The sequence below is a fragment of the Euprymna scolopes genome, chromosome 6, assembly GCF_053919585.1.
Source record: "Euprymna scolopes isolate OS-2025 chromosome 6, ASM5391958v1, whole genome shotgun sequence".
In the NCBI taxonomy this organism is placed as follows: Eukaryota; Metazoa; Mollusca; class Cephalopoda; order Sepiida; family Sepiolidae; genus Euprymna; species Euprymna scolopes.
In genome coordinates, this window is record NC_136487.1 from 157,643,554 (window position 1) to 157,660,918 (window position 17,365).

Below are 17,365 nucleotides of genomic sequence, written 5' to 3' on the forward strand. Positions count from 1 at the left end.
GTTGCTTTTGTTTTTGAGATAATTTATGTGGGGGGTATGAAATTCAATTTCTTATTGAATATGACTGAGAAATTTGTACTGGTTGATCACTGTTATTATGTTTCCCTCTAGTTTGAGACCTGGATCATTATGCATTTTTCTTAAAGAACAGAAATGAATGCACTGAGTTTTGGTTTTTGAGAAACTGAAGCCATTGTTAAGAGCCCAGTTATTTATTTTATTTAGATTTAATTGTAAGGTTCTTTCTATTGTTTGGATATGGGAGGATCTGTAGCTAATGACAAAATCATCGACATAAAGAGCACTGTCAATTGTGAGTGTTAAGTTTTTTATTATATTATTTTTATTAAAAATATTGTTGTGAACAGGATACTGTTAGATTTTGTGTACCTGATAGAGTTGTTCCCATTTGAGCTTTGAAGTTTCCAGTACATGGGAAGTTTTTGATAAACAATGCAACACATGCCTAAGTCTTAGGGATCTCTTATAATGCAATATCTCCAACTGGCATCATAAGCTTTTTCTATGTGGAAAAACATTGCTGTCATATGTTGTTTTTTTATGAAAGCTTCTCTTATGACTTTCTTATCGGGTTATTTGGTCTATTGTGCCTCTTTTTTTCCGAAATCCCGTTTGAATATTTGTGATTTGATTGTTTGTTTCAAGTAGCCATATTGATCTGTTGTTGACTATACACTCCATTGTTTTACATAGGTAACTTGTTAAAGCAATAGGTTTATAGTTTTGTGGGTTAGATGCCTCTTACCTGTTTTAGGTATTGAGATAATTGTCATGTTTTCTTATGTTTTTGGGAATAGGTTATTTGTGCATATACTATTTAGAATGCTTATTGATTCTTCTAGTAATTGCTTTAGAAACTCGTTATGGATCTTATCAGGACCTACTGCTAAGTTATGGGATTTTTTATTGAGTTGGTTAGCTCTGTAAGGGTGATTGGTTTGTTGTATATTTCGGAGTTATTTTTTTTTTTCTGTATTTTGTTTTTATTTTTTGGAAATTTTGGATTAATTTGATTTGAGTTCTCAATAAAATGTTTTGCTAGTATGTCTGCTATATGTTTTTTTTTCTGTTATTAATATATCATTTACTAATAGATGTTTTATGGGATTTGTTTCTTTTTTTTTTTTCCAGAAATGCTTATTAGCATGTTTCATACTGATTTCTCATTTAAGGAAAAGTTTAATTCATTGACATAGTTTTGCCAAGAGTTTTGTTTGGCTTCATTGATAGTTTTTTGAACCAACGCTTTATGGTATTTGAAGTTGATTAGGTTTTGTTTTGTGGATTCTGTTTGAAATTTTTTAGTGCTTTATGTCATTGCTTAATGGCCTCTTGCTGAGTTATGGTTTGTTTCTTTTGTATGGGGTAGTTTTAAAAGGGATACATTTTTCTGCTATTGTAATTAGTTTGTTAGAGAAATCTTCAGCTGTTTGAATTTTTTCATTTATAGTGAAATGTTTAGAGCATAAATTTTGGAATTTTCCCAATTTGTTTTTTTTTTTAATTTCCATCTTTTAATCTCTTTTTCCAGAGATTGAGTAATCTCAGTTATAATGGAGAAATGATCACTTCCATTTGTATCTTCATAAACTCTCCAAGTGAAGTCAAGGACAGTAGAGGGGTCACATAATGTCAGCTGACAATAGCTGAGTACGATCCAGAGGTTGGGTTCAGGTGTGTTTGAGATCTTGAGTTGAGGAAGCATAGATTGTTGTTGTTTATGATTTTTTTCCATAATTTGTCCTTTTTTTGTCTGTTTTTTTTTTCTCCCCATAAGATCACTACTGAGTGAAAAATATCTCTTAACTTTTTTTTTTAATAAAACAAACAAAGTTAAATCTTTTAAACAATAAAAGTTTAATAGAACAATATACTCTTTTTTTAATGAAGGCTGTTTAAAAAATATCTGAAGAAATTAGAATGTATGCACCTTCAAGTATAAACATAAAATTTTTTGTATATTTAGAATTACACTTATTAAAAAGAAAAAACAGAAAAATCTTTATGATGTACATACTTGTCACAGAACGAAGATGTCATATTCTAAAAATCATGTGGGTTTGGCTAGTAACTTTTCTATTTAGCTAGTAAACGAAAATATTTAGTTGTCAAAGGTCAACAAAAGATAAATTTGTCCATAGAGCCCTGGATGTCCAAATTTTTGGTTAGATAGAGTTTTTTTCTATTAGAAAAGGAGATGGTTTGACATTTTTTTTTCTCCTAAACATTCTATTACATAGAATCTAGAAAAGTCTTTTTCTGTTTCATTTTTTGAATCGGATAGAGATATTTGGGTTTTTGTTTGTGTTTGCAGACATTAGTTTTTATCTTTAATTTTTATTGCCTGTGCTCTTCACCCACCACGGAGCACGGTATTGGGATCTGTCAAGGGGGAAACCCAATCGCCTTGACAGGTCAGAGTTACGCAAAGTAAGCATACTACTCAATATGTGAGTCTCTCAAAGCATCTGTCACAAATATTCGACGCACACCCCAAAATCTATGTGGTCAAATAAATTTGTTTTCAGCCATGTTAATGATCTTCACATGTTGACTGACCATCAGCCAGCACCTAACATCAACTTTTGTTAGGATTTCGTTTATTTTTCATCTTTCCTCATAGGAAGATAAGTTTGGCTTATGTTCTTTATCCATAGTTGGATGTTGATCCTTCTAGTCTGGGTAATTTTGTTTGGTAGTAGATGTTAGGGCTTCACCTGACCAGACGGGCCTCTCTGACTGCCTGTCTAGTTCTTGTGATGATTCCAAGGATGGAATACTGTTGCCATATCTGGGCAGGAGCTGCTAAAAACAGCCTATCCTGCCTTGACAGAGTACAAAATAGACTTCGTGGCTTAGTGGGGGATGCCCTTTTCTCTACCCTGCAACCTCTCTCCCACAGAAGAGAAGTTGCGAGCCTATCCTTGTTTTATCGTTATTTCCATGGCAGGTGCTCGTCTGAACTCCAATCTCTGGTCCCCCCTCGCCAATCATGAAAAACACCCGTCTAGCTGAATCCACTGTGAAAAATTTCCCCCACTCTATATCTGTGCCTAAATCAAAACGCGGATTCCATGAACAAAGCTTCTTTCTTAGAACTGCACACCTGTGGAACTCTGTTCCGTCTGCCTGCTTCCCACCGGACTACAACTTGGATGTCTTCAAGTCCAATGTTAACAAATTCCTAATGAACCGCCCCCTAAAGTTAACACTTCATCAAATCTCCACACTAACGTACTGTACTTGCAATAACCCTTATTCCTGAGTGGCTTCCGGGCCTTGATAAGTGGTGATCACTGTGTAAAAAAAAAAAAAAAATGTGTTCATGTCCTTCTACATACAGCGCCTGGTATTATCAAATGGTCACCCATCTGGTACTGACCAGGCTTAATGTTCCTTATCTTTGGTGTGTTGATGTGATTATGCTGTATATAGTCAATATATAGTCAGAGCAGATTACAATAGATAGGACTATTCATTATTGTTGCAGATTGGTGGTCAGTTCTTAGCTACTAGAATAGTTGATGCGATTAGGAAATAGGGTACTTGTACAGTTTAATCAAGACATTAAAAAATGAAAATATTGAAAAAAAAGGTTATATTGCACATATCCGTTATGGAACGAAGTTATCCGAAAAAAAAATTTCACTTAATTTCATCTAGTTTTTTTTTTTTTTTTTTTACAGCGAAAAAACAATTTGTTATGATATCGAGCAAAAAGTTCGATTTTTAAGAGGAAAAGCTAGTATTAAAGATGGGGAAGGAATGTTGGTGCTTTAAATTGAGTTATCTCTCCGTGGCGTGTTCAACAAATTTCATAATGGCTGACTTCAACACGCTCTCATAAGAACGTTTTTCCGCTGAAAATAACGAAAAAAAAGGTTATATTGTAGATATCCGTTTTGGATATGTACATGAAATTTTTTTTCGGTGATCTCCAGTTCAAAACGGATATGTACAATATAACCTTTTTTCGATATTTTCATTTTTGAATGTCTTGATTAAACTGTATAAGTACCAGAAATAGAAAAAAAAAAGTAGAAAGGGCTGGGAGGGATGGAGTTCATGGAGATAGGGGAGATGTTAATAATTTGAACAAATAAGAACAAATTTAACGACACCAACCTCTACTAGTGTTAACTTAATTTCGTGTGAAAATACAATAACATGTCAGAAAATATCTCACTACTGATGCAATTCTCTATCTATATAAAAGCCAAGTACGTCCAAGGATGGAATACTGCTGCCACATCTGGGCAGGAGCTGCTAAAAACAGCCTATCCTGCCTTGACAGAGTACAAAATAGACTTTGTGGTTTAGTGGGGGATGCCCTTTTCTCTTCCCTGCAGCCTCTCTCCCACAGAAGAGACGTTGTGAGCCTGTCTTTGTTTTATCGTTATTTCCATGGCAAGTGCTCGTCTGAGCTACAATCTCTCGTCCCCCCTCGCCAATCTTTCACGAGAAACACTCGTCTGGATGAAACTACTGTCAATAATTTTCCCCACTCTTTATCTGTGCCTAAATCCAAATGTAGATTCCATGAGCAGAGCTTCTTTCTCAGAACTCTCTTCCATTCGCCTTTTTCCCACCTGACTAGTCTTCAAATCCAACATAAATAAATTCCTGACAAACCACCCCCTTAAGTAAGACACTCTATCAAATCTCCAATACTATCTCATTGATTACTGTACACGCAATAACCTTATCCCTGAGTGGCCTCCGAGCCTTGATAAATGGTGACCCCCCCCCCATGTAAAAAAAAAAGAGTTAAAGGAAGGGAAACGACCTTGCCTTTACAGAAAAGAGAGTTATTTCCCTTTGACTATGTCATCCTACCAACACAATGGCTTAATTTCTTCTTGACCTTTAGCCTAGGAGCAAAGTGTAGTATCTGTTCTGAAACTACACTTCACCTTTTCTGTCCTCAATCATTGGAGGAGAAACCCTTGTAGATTGAGGCAATTTTTATTTTTGCTCCTATCCAGAGTGCCCCTTTTTGGGAAGATGAATTTTCCCCACATTAAAAACCGACCTTGTGTCTAACACTGCCGTCGTGGAAAAGCAAGTAAATAGGAACACAGTGGTTCATCTTTTGCTGACCAATTTCCCCCTAAAGACAAACATATACAGTATAATTACATCGACACACCGGTTCTCGTCAGATCACCAAAGTTAAGCAATGTTGAGCCTGGTGAGTACTAAATGGGTGACCATTTGGGACGACCTGGTATTGTATGTAGGAGGATGCTTGGACACTTCCTTGTAAGAACTGCATAAACATAACACTGTCATCTTCACTGACAGGAATATACAAATGACTGGGGGCCGCTTGTAAAGCTGATATTTCCATGAATCTTCCTCCTTTGGAGAAAGACAGTTCAACCCGCCTAGGATAAGTGCTGCTTTGATTTGGTTTGGTTAAAAACAAGCAAATTCTGATTTCTCTCTGCAGTGTGCTCTTTCTATTTTTACCCTGATTTATACGGACCTTGCTCACTGGATGGGTTTACTGCTCTTACTAGATTCACTAGACATTGACTATTTGATTTTCGATGACGATATTGGAACTTGTTTTGATTTTAGGATCACCATCGGAAGTCAGGTAAATCATGTAAAAAAAATTGGGGATTAAAAAAAATAAAACAAAAGTCAAATTGAATACTCACGTGCAGCCCGCAAACCTCCATTTACCATTTTGATCCCTGTTGTCATTGCAGACAGGCAAGGATTAGACTGCCCTTTTCCCACATTATCAGGAGTAACATTATTCAGGCTTGAATCAATCCGTATATTTGACATGGATGGATTAACTTGTTCTAGCTCTTCTTCTGATCGAGTTATTCTTATGTCACTACAGGAAAAGAATAAAAAGAATTGATAATAAAAAAAAATGAGTAATTATGGCCCGTTATAGTCAATTTAATGATTTGTAGTAACTGATTTTAAGCTGGGTCTTTACAATAAATTATATACTTTCATTCGATTAGCTATCATTTTTTTTTTTTTTTTTACATGAAGACTTATCAAGGCCCGAAGGCCACTCAGGGATAAGGGTTATAAAGGACCTCTGTTGTGATGCTGTTCTCTAATAAGAATTTCAATCCAAACATGTTAGGGTCATATTTCAATATATTGTCTAACTTGAGAATCTGCATAGAAATCTGAAATCATCAGAGAATTTTGAACAGAACTTTCTATCTAATCCATATTCAGTCAGCCATGTTTTAAGTAATTCACAATTGTATTCTTAGTATCACCCGCACTGAAGATTGAACCTTCAACCTCCAGAAAAGGGTCACTTGGAACAGAATTTTACAGAGTACTTTGTCCGTTATGCCATAGATCCTTGCGGACAATTCTAGTATGAATTTTGGGAGCCTTAATCCAAATCTTGTTTTTAGATGTACAATCTTACTACTTATCATTATAGATCCGTATTTATTACTAAATCCAATGCAGATTCTTGAGTACAATAAAAAAATTCCAGAGTCCAACAAGATACACTTGAAATGGATCAGCAGTTCCATCGACCAAAATGATGTGAAAACAATAACACTCAAGATGAGAACAGTAATCTGAAGAATCCAAATAATCTGATTTTATTGCTGTAGAAATTGGAATTGGAAGAAGGAATTATTGAATCCACTATTTTGCCGTGGCATGCACAAATAGTGTTTAATGATGGAAGCTAAAATACACAGAAGATGGAGTTCAGAAAATTCTCAAATCATAAATATTTACACAGAACTAAACACTGTTTCCATCAATAAATTTTCTAATTGGTATAGATGTAAACATGTGAATGGCAGACCTTGCAATGATAAATGCTTGATCAGAGGAAGATGCAGGGTGCAGAAAGCTGAAAATATCTCTAACTAGAGTCAGACCAGCCAAGAGATATTCTCTTTATTTATAAAAGTAAGTGCCTTATTTAAGGGAAGAGTCCTTCTGGGACTGGCGTTATGGTAGAAATAATGTCTGAGACCAGTTGAATGTTATCTTCACTGAATGTTTATTCTGGGCGAATGAAACAATGAACTAAAGGCCAAAATCAGCCAAAGATGAAGAGATTCCTGGAAAATAGAAAGAATGACGGTTATAGCCAGGAAAGGAGTAGGAAGAGTTGGAGCTGAACGTTTGAAGGACATGTAGAGAATTGCTTTAGCAGCGAGATATCTACTGGAGCGATAGAATGCTCCAACCATTTTTTCAGTGACCTTGGCTACAGATTCGATGTATGTGCTCTATTTCAGATCAGAAGTGAAGGTCAGACCAAGAAGTTTGTCTAAACATGGAACGTCCTCAAGGTGAGAGCCGTTTATTTCAATAGGGGCTAGATGTGGGTCAGAGCGTGTATGATGGAACGATAGAAGTTTGGTTTTAGATGCATTAAAATTAACAAGCCACCTTTTTCCCCATTGCACAACATGCTCAAGATCAGAGGAGAGAATCAGAGAGAACTTGGCCGTTTTTCATCTCTTAGAAGTGTTTCCATAGATGGTAGTATTGTCTGCATAAATGTTTACGAATAATCTAAGAATGTGATTTCAGAGATCACTGATGAAGATCAAGAAGAGAGTTGGGCCTAGGATGGAACCCTGAGGGATGTCGGCATTAATACTGTAGGTTTCTGATTTCTGCCCATCAACTACTACTCTTCTAAACCTATTGGAGAGGAATGATTTAATAATCGAGAAGACATTTCCAATTATTCTGTAGCTGGACACACTCTATTGAAAGCCTTTGATATATCAAGAGCTATTGCCCTAGAAATGAAGTCTCCATCGAGAGATTTATTATCCTGTGAGATATTATTGTTAGCATATCAGCTGTAGATCTAGATGAGTGGAAGCCATATTGCAGATTACTGAGTATGTTGTTTCTGTTGAAGTGGTTAATCACTTCTGTTTAACACAGTTTCCAGTAGTTTACTCACGATGCACAGGAGACTGATTGGTCTGTACTGAGAAGGAGATTACGGATTGCCTGAATTTTTAAATATGGGACAGACTGAAGATGTTTTCCACAGTGTTGAGAAGCATTTCTCCTTAAGACAACATTTAAACAGTTTTGTAAGTATGGGGGCTAGTTCTAGTTGAAGTTTCTTGAGCACTATAATAGGAATGCCATCGGGGCCAGTTGCTTTACTGGGAATCGAGATTTTTTATAAGCTTGGCAACATCATTCACAGTTATTTGTATGCCGCAGAGTGTGTTTTCAGACACAAGAGGAAATACGAAGCATAGGCAGCCCTGATCGCATAGAATAGAATTAGCTACAAAGTTCTTGGCAAAGAGTTTGGTTTCATCCGATGCTGACAAGATTACCTCAGATCCATTGATGATGGTTGGGATAGAGGACATGCTTTGGTTCAGGATCTTGTTTGTTATGAGAACCCAGCCACTGTTTAGCTACTTTGGACATGCTATCCCAATCAACCATAGAGATATACTGTACAATGGAGAGGTTCATTTGAGGACTTATTACATTTTGTTTTTATTTTAACTGAGACAACTAAATGGTCGGAAGATTATAGTGGGGACAGAATGGAGAGTGAGCATAGCCCTGGGCAAGTTCTAAGCAAAAGGTCTAAGAGACTTGCATACTGGCTGTCAGTGTGAGGCACACGGGTGGGTTCATGAATAATCTGAGTTAGGTCATAGGCGATGAAAAAATCATGACAGTACCTCCCCTCATCATCCGTTTTATTTGAATGGTCTAGCCATTCAACATTGTGAACATTGAAGTCACGACAGATGTGAATGTTAGCCGAAGGGAGAGCAGATAGGATATTGTCAATCTCTAATATTTCCTTTGTCTATTGTCTCGACTGATATGTGCTCCAATATTTTTGGATCGAATTATGCATTCTGTCAGACAATGGTGGAAATACTAAATTCTTAACATTTGTATCAATTTGTGTGTGTGCAACTCATTGAATGTTTTTCTTCCCAGCATTGCCTGTCAATATCATTTGCTCATTTTTGCAGTCACAGAATTCAAAAAAAAAAAAAAAAAAAATTACCAATAACGATGAAACAGGAATAAAATAAAAAAATAATTTCAAAATAAAACAAACTGTAAAAAGTTGTTCTGACCTTTTCTGTTGAATTAAATTAGCATCTTCCATTAATTCATCCGATAAATCTTCATTATCTCTTAACTCTGAACCAGGAGGAATTTGGGTAATCTAAAAAGATAAAGAAATGGTCATATTTTTAAACTGCAAAACAAATTCATTAAACTTTAAAGGTTGAAAGAACAGACATGTTTCCAGGTCTCGTACAGATTTTCACTGTTCATTTTTAAGGACTTTTCAAGGCCTTCTCAAGACAAAATTAAAATTTTCAAAACAAAATTTGGAGTTTGTTTTACAATCCACAGCGATTTGAAAAAGCAATAAAAGAAAACAAAATCAATATACATCAATATAGAAATGTTACCATAGCCAATAAGAGTTACTTTGCATCATTTTTAGTGTTTTTAAGTACTTTTGAATGCTTTTTATTTCATCTTAAATATTAACTCTCTTTATAATTTTTTAATTTCCAACCATGATAGCTATTGTCTGGTAGGGCAGGTCGATTTTGGAACCCCGGTGAGACAATGGTGATGATAGTTGGGGTTTGACATAGAAAAGACCTACACAAAATATTTTTTCCATATTGTGTTCCTTTTTTGTGGAAAATAGAATAATATATTGATATTTATTATGTAATCTGGCTCTATTATTAAACATGCAAATTTTGCAATTTTCAGGTTCCACTAGAAGAACTGCCATTTAGAGCATTTTTAAATTAATTGATGGAACAACAAAAAGCCTTACAACATTTACTGATCCTTTGGGGAAACTTTGTATCACTAATTATCAAGATTTGCTTCAAGTAGAATTCTAAAAAAAATAGTGCCCCTCCCAATTATTATTATCTGACAGCAGAAGAAGCAAATAATTTAATTAAGACCAGAGGCTACTTTTTGAGTATACTGTTGGCATTTCTTGAGGAGAAGTTAACCTAAGATAAACAGCTTAGAAAATTGGGCCCTTGAATCAACCAAGATGGCTAACATAAGCCACAAGATTAATTGTGTCTATGGACCAGAGGTGTCTATCCTCAAACACTATGATAAATTAAACATTCTGGTCAAATTTATCATCCAAGTGTATGCAGTTAGTTGGTTTGATATCAAAACCGACAATAATTTTTTTTAACCAACAACAGTATATTTTAATATGATTCAGAAAACAAAACAGTTAACTGGAATCCAAATTACTGTTTTAAACAGTTCAAAATATAGTGCTTTTGCACTACTTCCGGGAAATATAATATCGACGATAAACTCAGATGAATTAGATGTGAGAGAAGAGGGCATTCAAACGATTTTGTCCATTAGGTAAATAAATATTTATCCATTAAATTTTGTTTATAATTTACCCAAACAATAGTCAGTTTTATTCATATTACATCACAAAAATATAAAAAAAATAATTGTTTTCAAATAATTGTTTTGTTTTTCTGTTGTTTTTTTCCAGAAATAGTGAACAACTTAAAAAAAAAAAAAAGACTAAAAAAATTACTGCTATCAATTTTGCAGCCACACACTGGTAAAATTCGATTGATTTTTCTCAAAAAGTAGTATATGGGCAGGAAGCAAGACATAAACACATTATTACAAAGTCATTGTGCTAGAAAATTAGACCTTCATTTTCCTCGAAAGGAAATTATACAGAACAATTTAGTTCTATTATAACAATTTATATTATTGTGTTTAATAAAAAATTAAAATACATGGTTCTGTAACTTGTATCAAATTGTTATATTGTGTAATACATCTCTACATATCTTTTTGAATTGTGAAATTTAAAAGACTTAGTTGCTAATTAGCTTTTTTGACAACTTTTGTTTAATCAATGCAGTAAAAGTTGAGATATTTTGCTAGTTGTGATTCATAATTAAAATTATTATTCATGTATTTATTTTTCTTTCAATGTATTTCATATAAATATATCAAGTGTAATTGGATTTTTTATAAAAATAGTGAAATTTCAAAGTCAGCGTTGTGTAAAATGCTATGAAAATGAAAGATTTCTCAGCATTTTTCTAAACGATTTTTAAAATCAAATGCTCAATTTTCTGTTCAAGATAGGAATCTAATTTTTGGTATCTGTTCTTATCACATCAAATTCCAACTATCATCACCAGTGCCATACTGATTTTCTGAAAAAATTTGCAAATCAATCTGCCCTATTGTCTGGTGCGGCCAATCTCATTTTAGGTTATCACAAGGTTTTTATTGGGGGGGGGGGATAGGAAGAGGAATTCACCATTGTAGAGTCCCGTCCGCAGAAGGAAAGTTTTTTTTAGGGGGTGGGGTCATTTTCATTTATGGCAGCCACCACTACTCCTCTACCCACCAAAAAATTGAAATATAAATGTAAGCAAAAAAAAAAAAACAAAAAAAAAAACGTAAAAAAACAAAGTTAAGTCCCTTTATCCTAAGGTTGGTTGGTTGGTTGTTTTTGTTTTACGGCATATCAACCCTTTTCAGGTTATTTAATGCCGAATCCAGTTATTTTGAAGAAATTTTTTTTAAATAGAATATATATTTTCCAAAGTCGGCTTCTATTTAATCCATAGTTGGGACCCTAACAGGTACTACCACGCTGGGTCAGAGTGGAGCTGGGAGCAATGGCAATTAAAGGGTGGCTCCACACTCCCTAAAGCCCGCAAGCTGGGGCCTCACCATCAGATATAGTTTAAGGTCATAGCCTAAGGTAGTTTAGTTTTGTGATAATTCTTGTATGTACAATACATCTATGCAATTTCAAAACCATGTATTCCGATTGTTTCAATATTTAAAAAATATATTAATGGTATTTTATTAATGCTTAAAAATAATTTGATAGTATTTATTACGATTTTATTTTTAATATTTCGACACAAATTTTTACTGAACATTAAGAATACAATTTTCAAGACATTTTCCATATTTTCAAGGATTTTTCAACGTAATAATAGAAATAAGGCCTTTTCAAGGCTAAAGTTAAAATTCAAAGACATTTTAAGTTTGTGTGACCCCTGATTTATGATGAACAGTGTAATACAAGGCTATAGGTAAAAGAAAAACAGTCAGCAGAAAGAGTTCCACAAGCCTACAATTCTAAGTCACAAGAAGCCATGTCATCTCTAATATAAATCTCACTTGTCTGCTTAAATGTATGTATGTATGTTTGGATGTCTCGCAAAATCTTTTGACAGAGGTGACGGATTTTCATGAGATCAGTATCATTTTGAAGCTCGACCCTTTGGACAACAAATATCGAAAAATTGGCCAAAAACACAAATTCCTTCACCCACAATCGGGCAGTTTTTTACAAGGAAGGTCAGTTTTTTCGCAAGTCATTCAACCCTCGTGCCCAGGACGTCGAATAAAAGGTGTTATATCGACCGCCCGTGACAGCACAACCATGGTAGGCACATCAGTAAGACGGTTTATTTTTTTCACCTCTTTTTCCTCTGGTATGTTACAGGTCTTATTACAACCTATTTTAAAAAAAATTTTTTTTTTTTGTTCAACCAACACTCTTAAACACACCTCCACTTTCTTTTCCGTCTTCACGTCACGGTTTTGAGCTTGCTTGTCTACTACAACCTTTTTCTTTTGCTCAACACACACCTACAAACACCCGGGCAATGCCTGGCACTATAATATAAAAGGCAAAATGTGTGTGTGTGTATATGTGTGTGTGTATGTATATGTGTGTGTATGTGTGCATGTGTATTTGTGTGTGTGCGTGTGTACTTGTGTGTGTGTGTGTGTGTGTGCATATGTTTCGCAAAAACTTTCGACAGATGCGTTATACCATGACAAAATTGGTATTGCTTTAAAGCTAGACGTCTCTGATCAGAAATATCGAAAAATTGGCCAAAAACATTATTTCTTTCACCCTCAACTGGGCCATTTTTTTACAAGGAGGGGGTCACTTTTTTCATCAACATTTTCACAAAGTCATCATATGCCTTGCAATGATTACCCTTAATTTGAACACTTGTGACTTCCGGTTTCATGATGGACGCATCAGCTAAGACGTCAGATCTTTTTCACCTTTTCCTCCTTTGTGTTACGGATTTGAGCCTGCCTGCCTACAACCACTTTTTTTCTTTTTTTTTTTTGCACACCTCTCTCCACCCTGGCTGTCTACTTTTGTTTTGATCTCCCCCTCCCCTCTTCACACCCGAGCAACGCCGGGTACCCCAGCTAGTTTTTTATAAGGAAGAAATTTTTGCTCTCGGCCTTTGTGAACAAATATCTATCCTCAAGAAAACCTTTAAAACTGCCAATAAAACTTGTGTTTCCATGTACGAGTTTTATTCATCTTGAGTTAAACAGCTGACCCAGACATTACACAATGTAAGAAATGGACACAGGGAAAAAGCAAAAATCAAGAATGAATATCAGACCACATGTGTATGTAAAGCAAAAAGACTTATTAATTGATTGTATTTCTTGATTGCTCACCAGCAATAAACCAGGGATGCACAAGTATGCATTTGTTGTAAAACGCATATGCTTCTCATTGTTTAATATTTGTTCAGTTTAGAAACTTGTTTTGTTTTGTGAAAATGCAATATTAAAATCAAGATGTAATTTCTAACCTACATCCCCAATGTGTGTGTGTGTGGAAAGAAAGGGCAGCATAAAAATCAACAGTTCAACTAAAAAAGTTAAAATCAAGAGAAAGACACTGAGTGTGCATGGGGGAAGGAAAGAGACAGGAAGTCATTCTTTGATGACACAACAGTCATCTAACTCTCCTACCCACTTCATGAACTGTTTGAAGCCTTAGCCATTACTATAAAATTAATATTCTAAGTTTTCAAAGAGAACTGTCATAAAAGCGAAAAGGAAGGCACAGCCTGAGAGGTTGGAAAGGAAAAGAGAAAGAGAGATAAAATGAGAGAGAAGAAAAAATAAAATCCAGCCAAATAGTGATAAAAAAACTCTTCAGACTTAGAAACTCCACATCCTATGACGCATGAGGCGGTCAAGTAAACCATCATTTTAGATCTGAAGTTAGATTGACAGCATTCTTCCAGCTTCTTCCCATTGTAATTAAATCTCTCTTGATTGTCTGCTTCCAGTTCATTTTTATTTTTCCTTTTCTTTTTCCATCAGGGATCCATTGGAGCACTTAGTTGGCATTTCTGTCTGGGGGCCAGCCTAGACATCATTTGCAGATTATTAACAATACTACCTATGGGTTAGGGTGTTCTGTGGGATAATTTTGAGATGCCAAGTTTCACTTCCACATAGCAGTATGAACAAGATGTTGATGTTATAAAGTCTAAATTTAGATCCAAATTTTTTGTTTCTTCAGATCTTGCAGAGCTGATTAAATGTTGCTGAGGCCTTACCTATCCTGCACTGCAACTCATCGTCCATAACTGCCTTCCTTGTTTATGGAGCTTCCTAAGTAGGTAAAGTTGTCAATGATAGCTATTTATTTCTGGTCGAGCAAAATGTTTGCAAGTGGTTGCTGTGTCCCAGCAAGAACGTTTGGAGTTTTACTGGCATTGATATAGAGACCAATGCTCCCTGCTTCAGCTTGGACCTTGTTGATATGCTTTGTAGGTCAGTGGTAATCACTGTTAGTGTAATAATCTTATCTGGTTGATAAAAAAAAAGCTTGTAGGTGGCTGATGTGTCCTAGAGAGCATGAAAAAAAAAAAAAGGGGGACGGCCTTCGTGATTATCTGCTTTTTCAGGATTAAAAAAAAAGTGTCATTCCACTACAAAACAAAGAACTCACATAATTAAAGAAAACTATTAATAGTTACAGATTGTTAAAAAATGGAGTAAAAGTACTTATATAGGTGGGAGTGGGAGTTTTTTTGGTCCTGAACAAATGAAAATATGATTTTAAAATTTCAAAGTTTTAAGAACTCACTGCATATTCTTGCATAATTTCCTTTTCTTTTCTTTTATACATTTGTTCCCTTTCTTTCAGATTCATTTCCTATTGAAGATAAAAAGATGAAGAATATATTAAAATGCATTTAAATAGAAAAAAAATGAATATAAAGTTTGTATTATGTGTAGATTTACTCCTTAATAACCCCTTTCACAGATAAACATCACAACTAACTCCCCATCTTGGTTTTCCATTCAAATGAAACTACAACAACAAGCAAGGGAGATCACTCTAAAAACTTAATGCAAAGAACAGAACTCCTTTTATCTAGAGACAAGGGGAGACATCTTAACAGCATGGATTGTGTATGCAATAACTTCACAACATTTACTAAAATCTTTAATGAGAGTCAGTTTATTACAACAATATAAAACCGATTTCTTGCATAATGTTTTTGCACAATTGTATAATATTAAAAAAAAATGGCCTTATGTCAGACAAGGTTAATCTACTTATGATATAAACAAGACTTTTTCTGATTGTATGTCTGTCCAGATTTTTAATTTTTTAAGGGAGATAATTACATGAAAACTTCCATTGTCAAATGGCAATGTTGTGGAGAACAGATACTACACTTTAATCTTAGCCAAAAAGCCAAAGAACCATAAAAATGTTTTTTTTCATGACTAGGCATTTTTAATGAAAAAAAAGAAATTCATAAATAGATATAACGCACTAATGTATAGTTTTTTTAAAAATAATTCAATTTTTAATTTATTCATACCGATAATATTGTAGGGTCTTCATTTGTGTTTGACATTTATAAAAAGGAAATATGTTTTATTCTTAATTTATTCATACCAATAATACTGCAAGGTCTAGAATTGGGCCCATATATATATATAGTCTAATTTGTAGTATTCCGAATTATACTGGGTTTATATAATTCAGTAATCGTTCATATACCAATAAATTTAAGCCAAAAAAAAAAAAAAGAGATGACTTAAAATGTAAGCTACAAAATTATCATATTTCGTAATTGAGCATTCATATACTGTTTTAACAAAAACCAAGACTTCAAAGAATGGGTTGATAACAACAAAAAGTGTATTTCATTGTTAGTTACAATTGTTTCAAGACCATTTGGACAAATTCAAATAATGTCGTTTGAAAATTTTTTACAAGAACAGCCTTTCTTCAGACTTATTAAATAAAAAACACTTTAACAATAAAACATTATTGAAAAAAAAATATTTCCTTTATAAGGAAAAGAAAACAAGCGAGATCACTTTACCTCTATCGCATTTTTGCAAAATATATTATCTTCAAAATATAATTATCCACTGACATGTGTTTTGTCGTCTACGACTCATCAGAATGGCTGAATCTGATGAGTCGTAGATGACGGAACACGTGTCAGTGGATAATTATATTTTAAAAATAATATATTGCCACTCCCCATGTGGGGGGTACCAAATTGGTACATTTAGGTAAAAATGCTCTTTCAGAAATAATTGAATTCATTCAAAACATATCGCAAAAACAAAAACAAACAACATCTATATATATATATATATATATATATTCTATACTCTGTTCCGCTTGCCTATTTCCCTCCCGACTTCAACCTGGATGTCTTCAACTTCAACACAAACAAATTCCTGATGAACCGCCCCCCCCCTAAATAATGGCACCTTATCAATTCTCCAATACTATTGCTACACTATCCTATTGAGTACTGTACACACAACCCTTATCCCCGAGTGGCCATTGGGCCTTGATAAGTGGTGAACTCCATGTAATATATATATATATGCATACACACACACCCACACCAGATTAAAGGTATTCAAGTGATAACTAATGAATTTAACAAGATTTCTAAGAGTGCTCAATAAAAGAAGAGCAAAATATATTTTTATTAATATAAACAAATTTACGTGGTTGCGACACTGGACATGCTAATGCTTTGGACAAATGGTCAATTAAAAGCAGAAATCCTCATCACGCGACTTAATGAATGGTTGCTTTCCACAGAAGAAATCAGTCTTCAAATAAAAAAAGGACTGGTTTCTTCTGTGGAAAGCAACCATTTATTAAGCTGCCTGACAAGGATTTTTGGTTTTAACAGACCATTTGTCCAAAACATTAGCATGTCCAGTATTGCAATTGTGTAAATTTGTTTATATTAATATATTAGACAAACTGCTTTGATTTGGAGGGTTTGTTCTGAAGGTTTAATTTGATCGTGTTGGTAGTGACAATAGAGATCCAGGCCTAGAATATAAAAAATAGATTTAAACAAGTGATGTTAAGACTATTAAAGAGGAGGTAGTACTTTTCCAAAATGGCCTTCTGTGGGACGCTCGACAAATCCCAATGCACCCAACACTATGTGATGCAGTTTCAATCTGTAATTAGCCTCTCTATAGT

The 17,365-nt window shown here is 34.4% G+C and overlaps 1 protein-coding gene across 8 annotated transcripts in view; it reads right to left on the bottom strand.

The window, feature by feature from the left end:
- Positions 1 to 17,365, bottom strand: part of LOC145278079 (uncharacterized) — a 220,741-nt gene that overhangs the window by 39,095 nt on the left and 164,281 nt on the right. For 7 of the 8 annotated variants that reach the window (XM_080130343.1, XM_080130341.1, XM_080130336.1 and 4 more), the window contains 3 exons: positions 14,969 to 15,037; positions 9,120 to 9,211; positions 5,688 to 5,872 (listed from right to left, as the gene is read on the bottom strand). In XM_080130343.1, coding sequence (XP_079986469.1) covers positions 5,688 to 5,872; positions 9,120 to 9,211; positions 14,969 to 15,037 — 346 coding nt within the window. The remainder of the gene's footprint in view (positions 1 to 5,687; positions 5,873 to 9,119; positions 9,212 to 14,968; positions 15,038 to 17,365) is intronic. The other variant, XM_080130342.1, reaches the window with a different exon arrangement.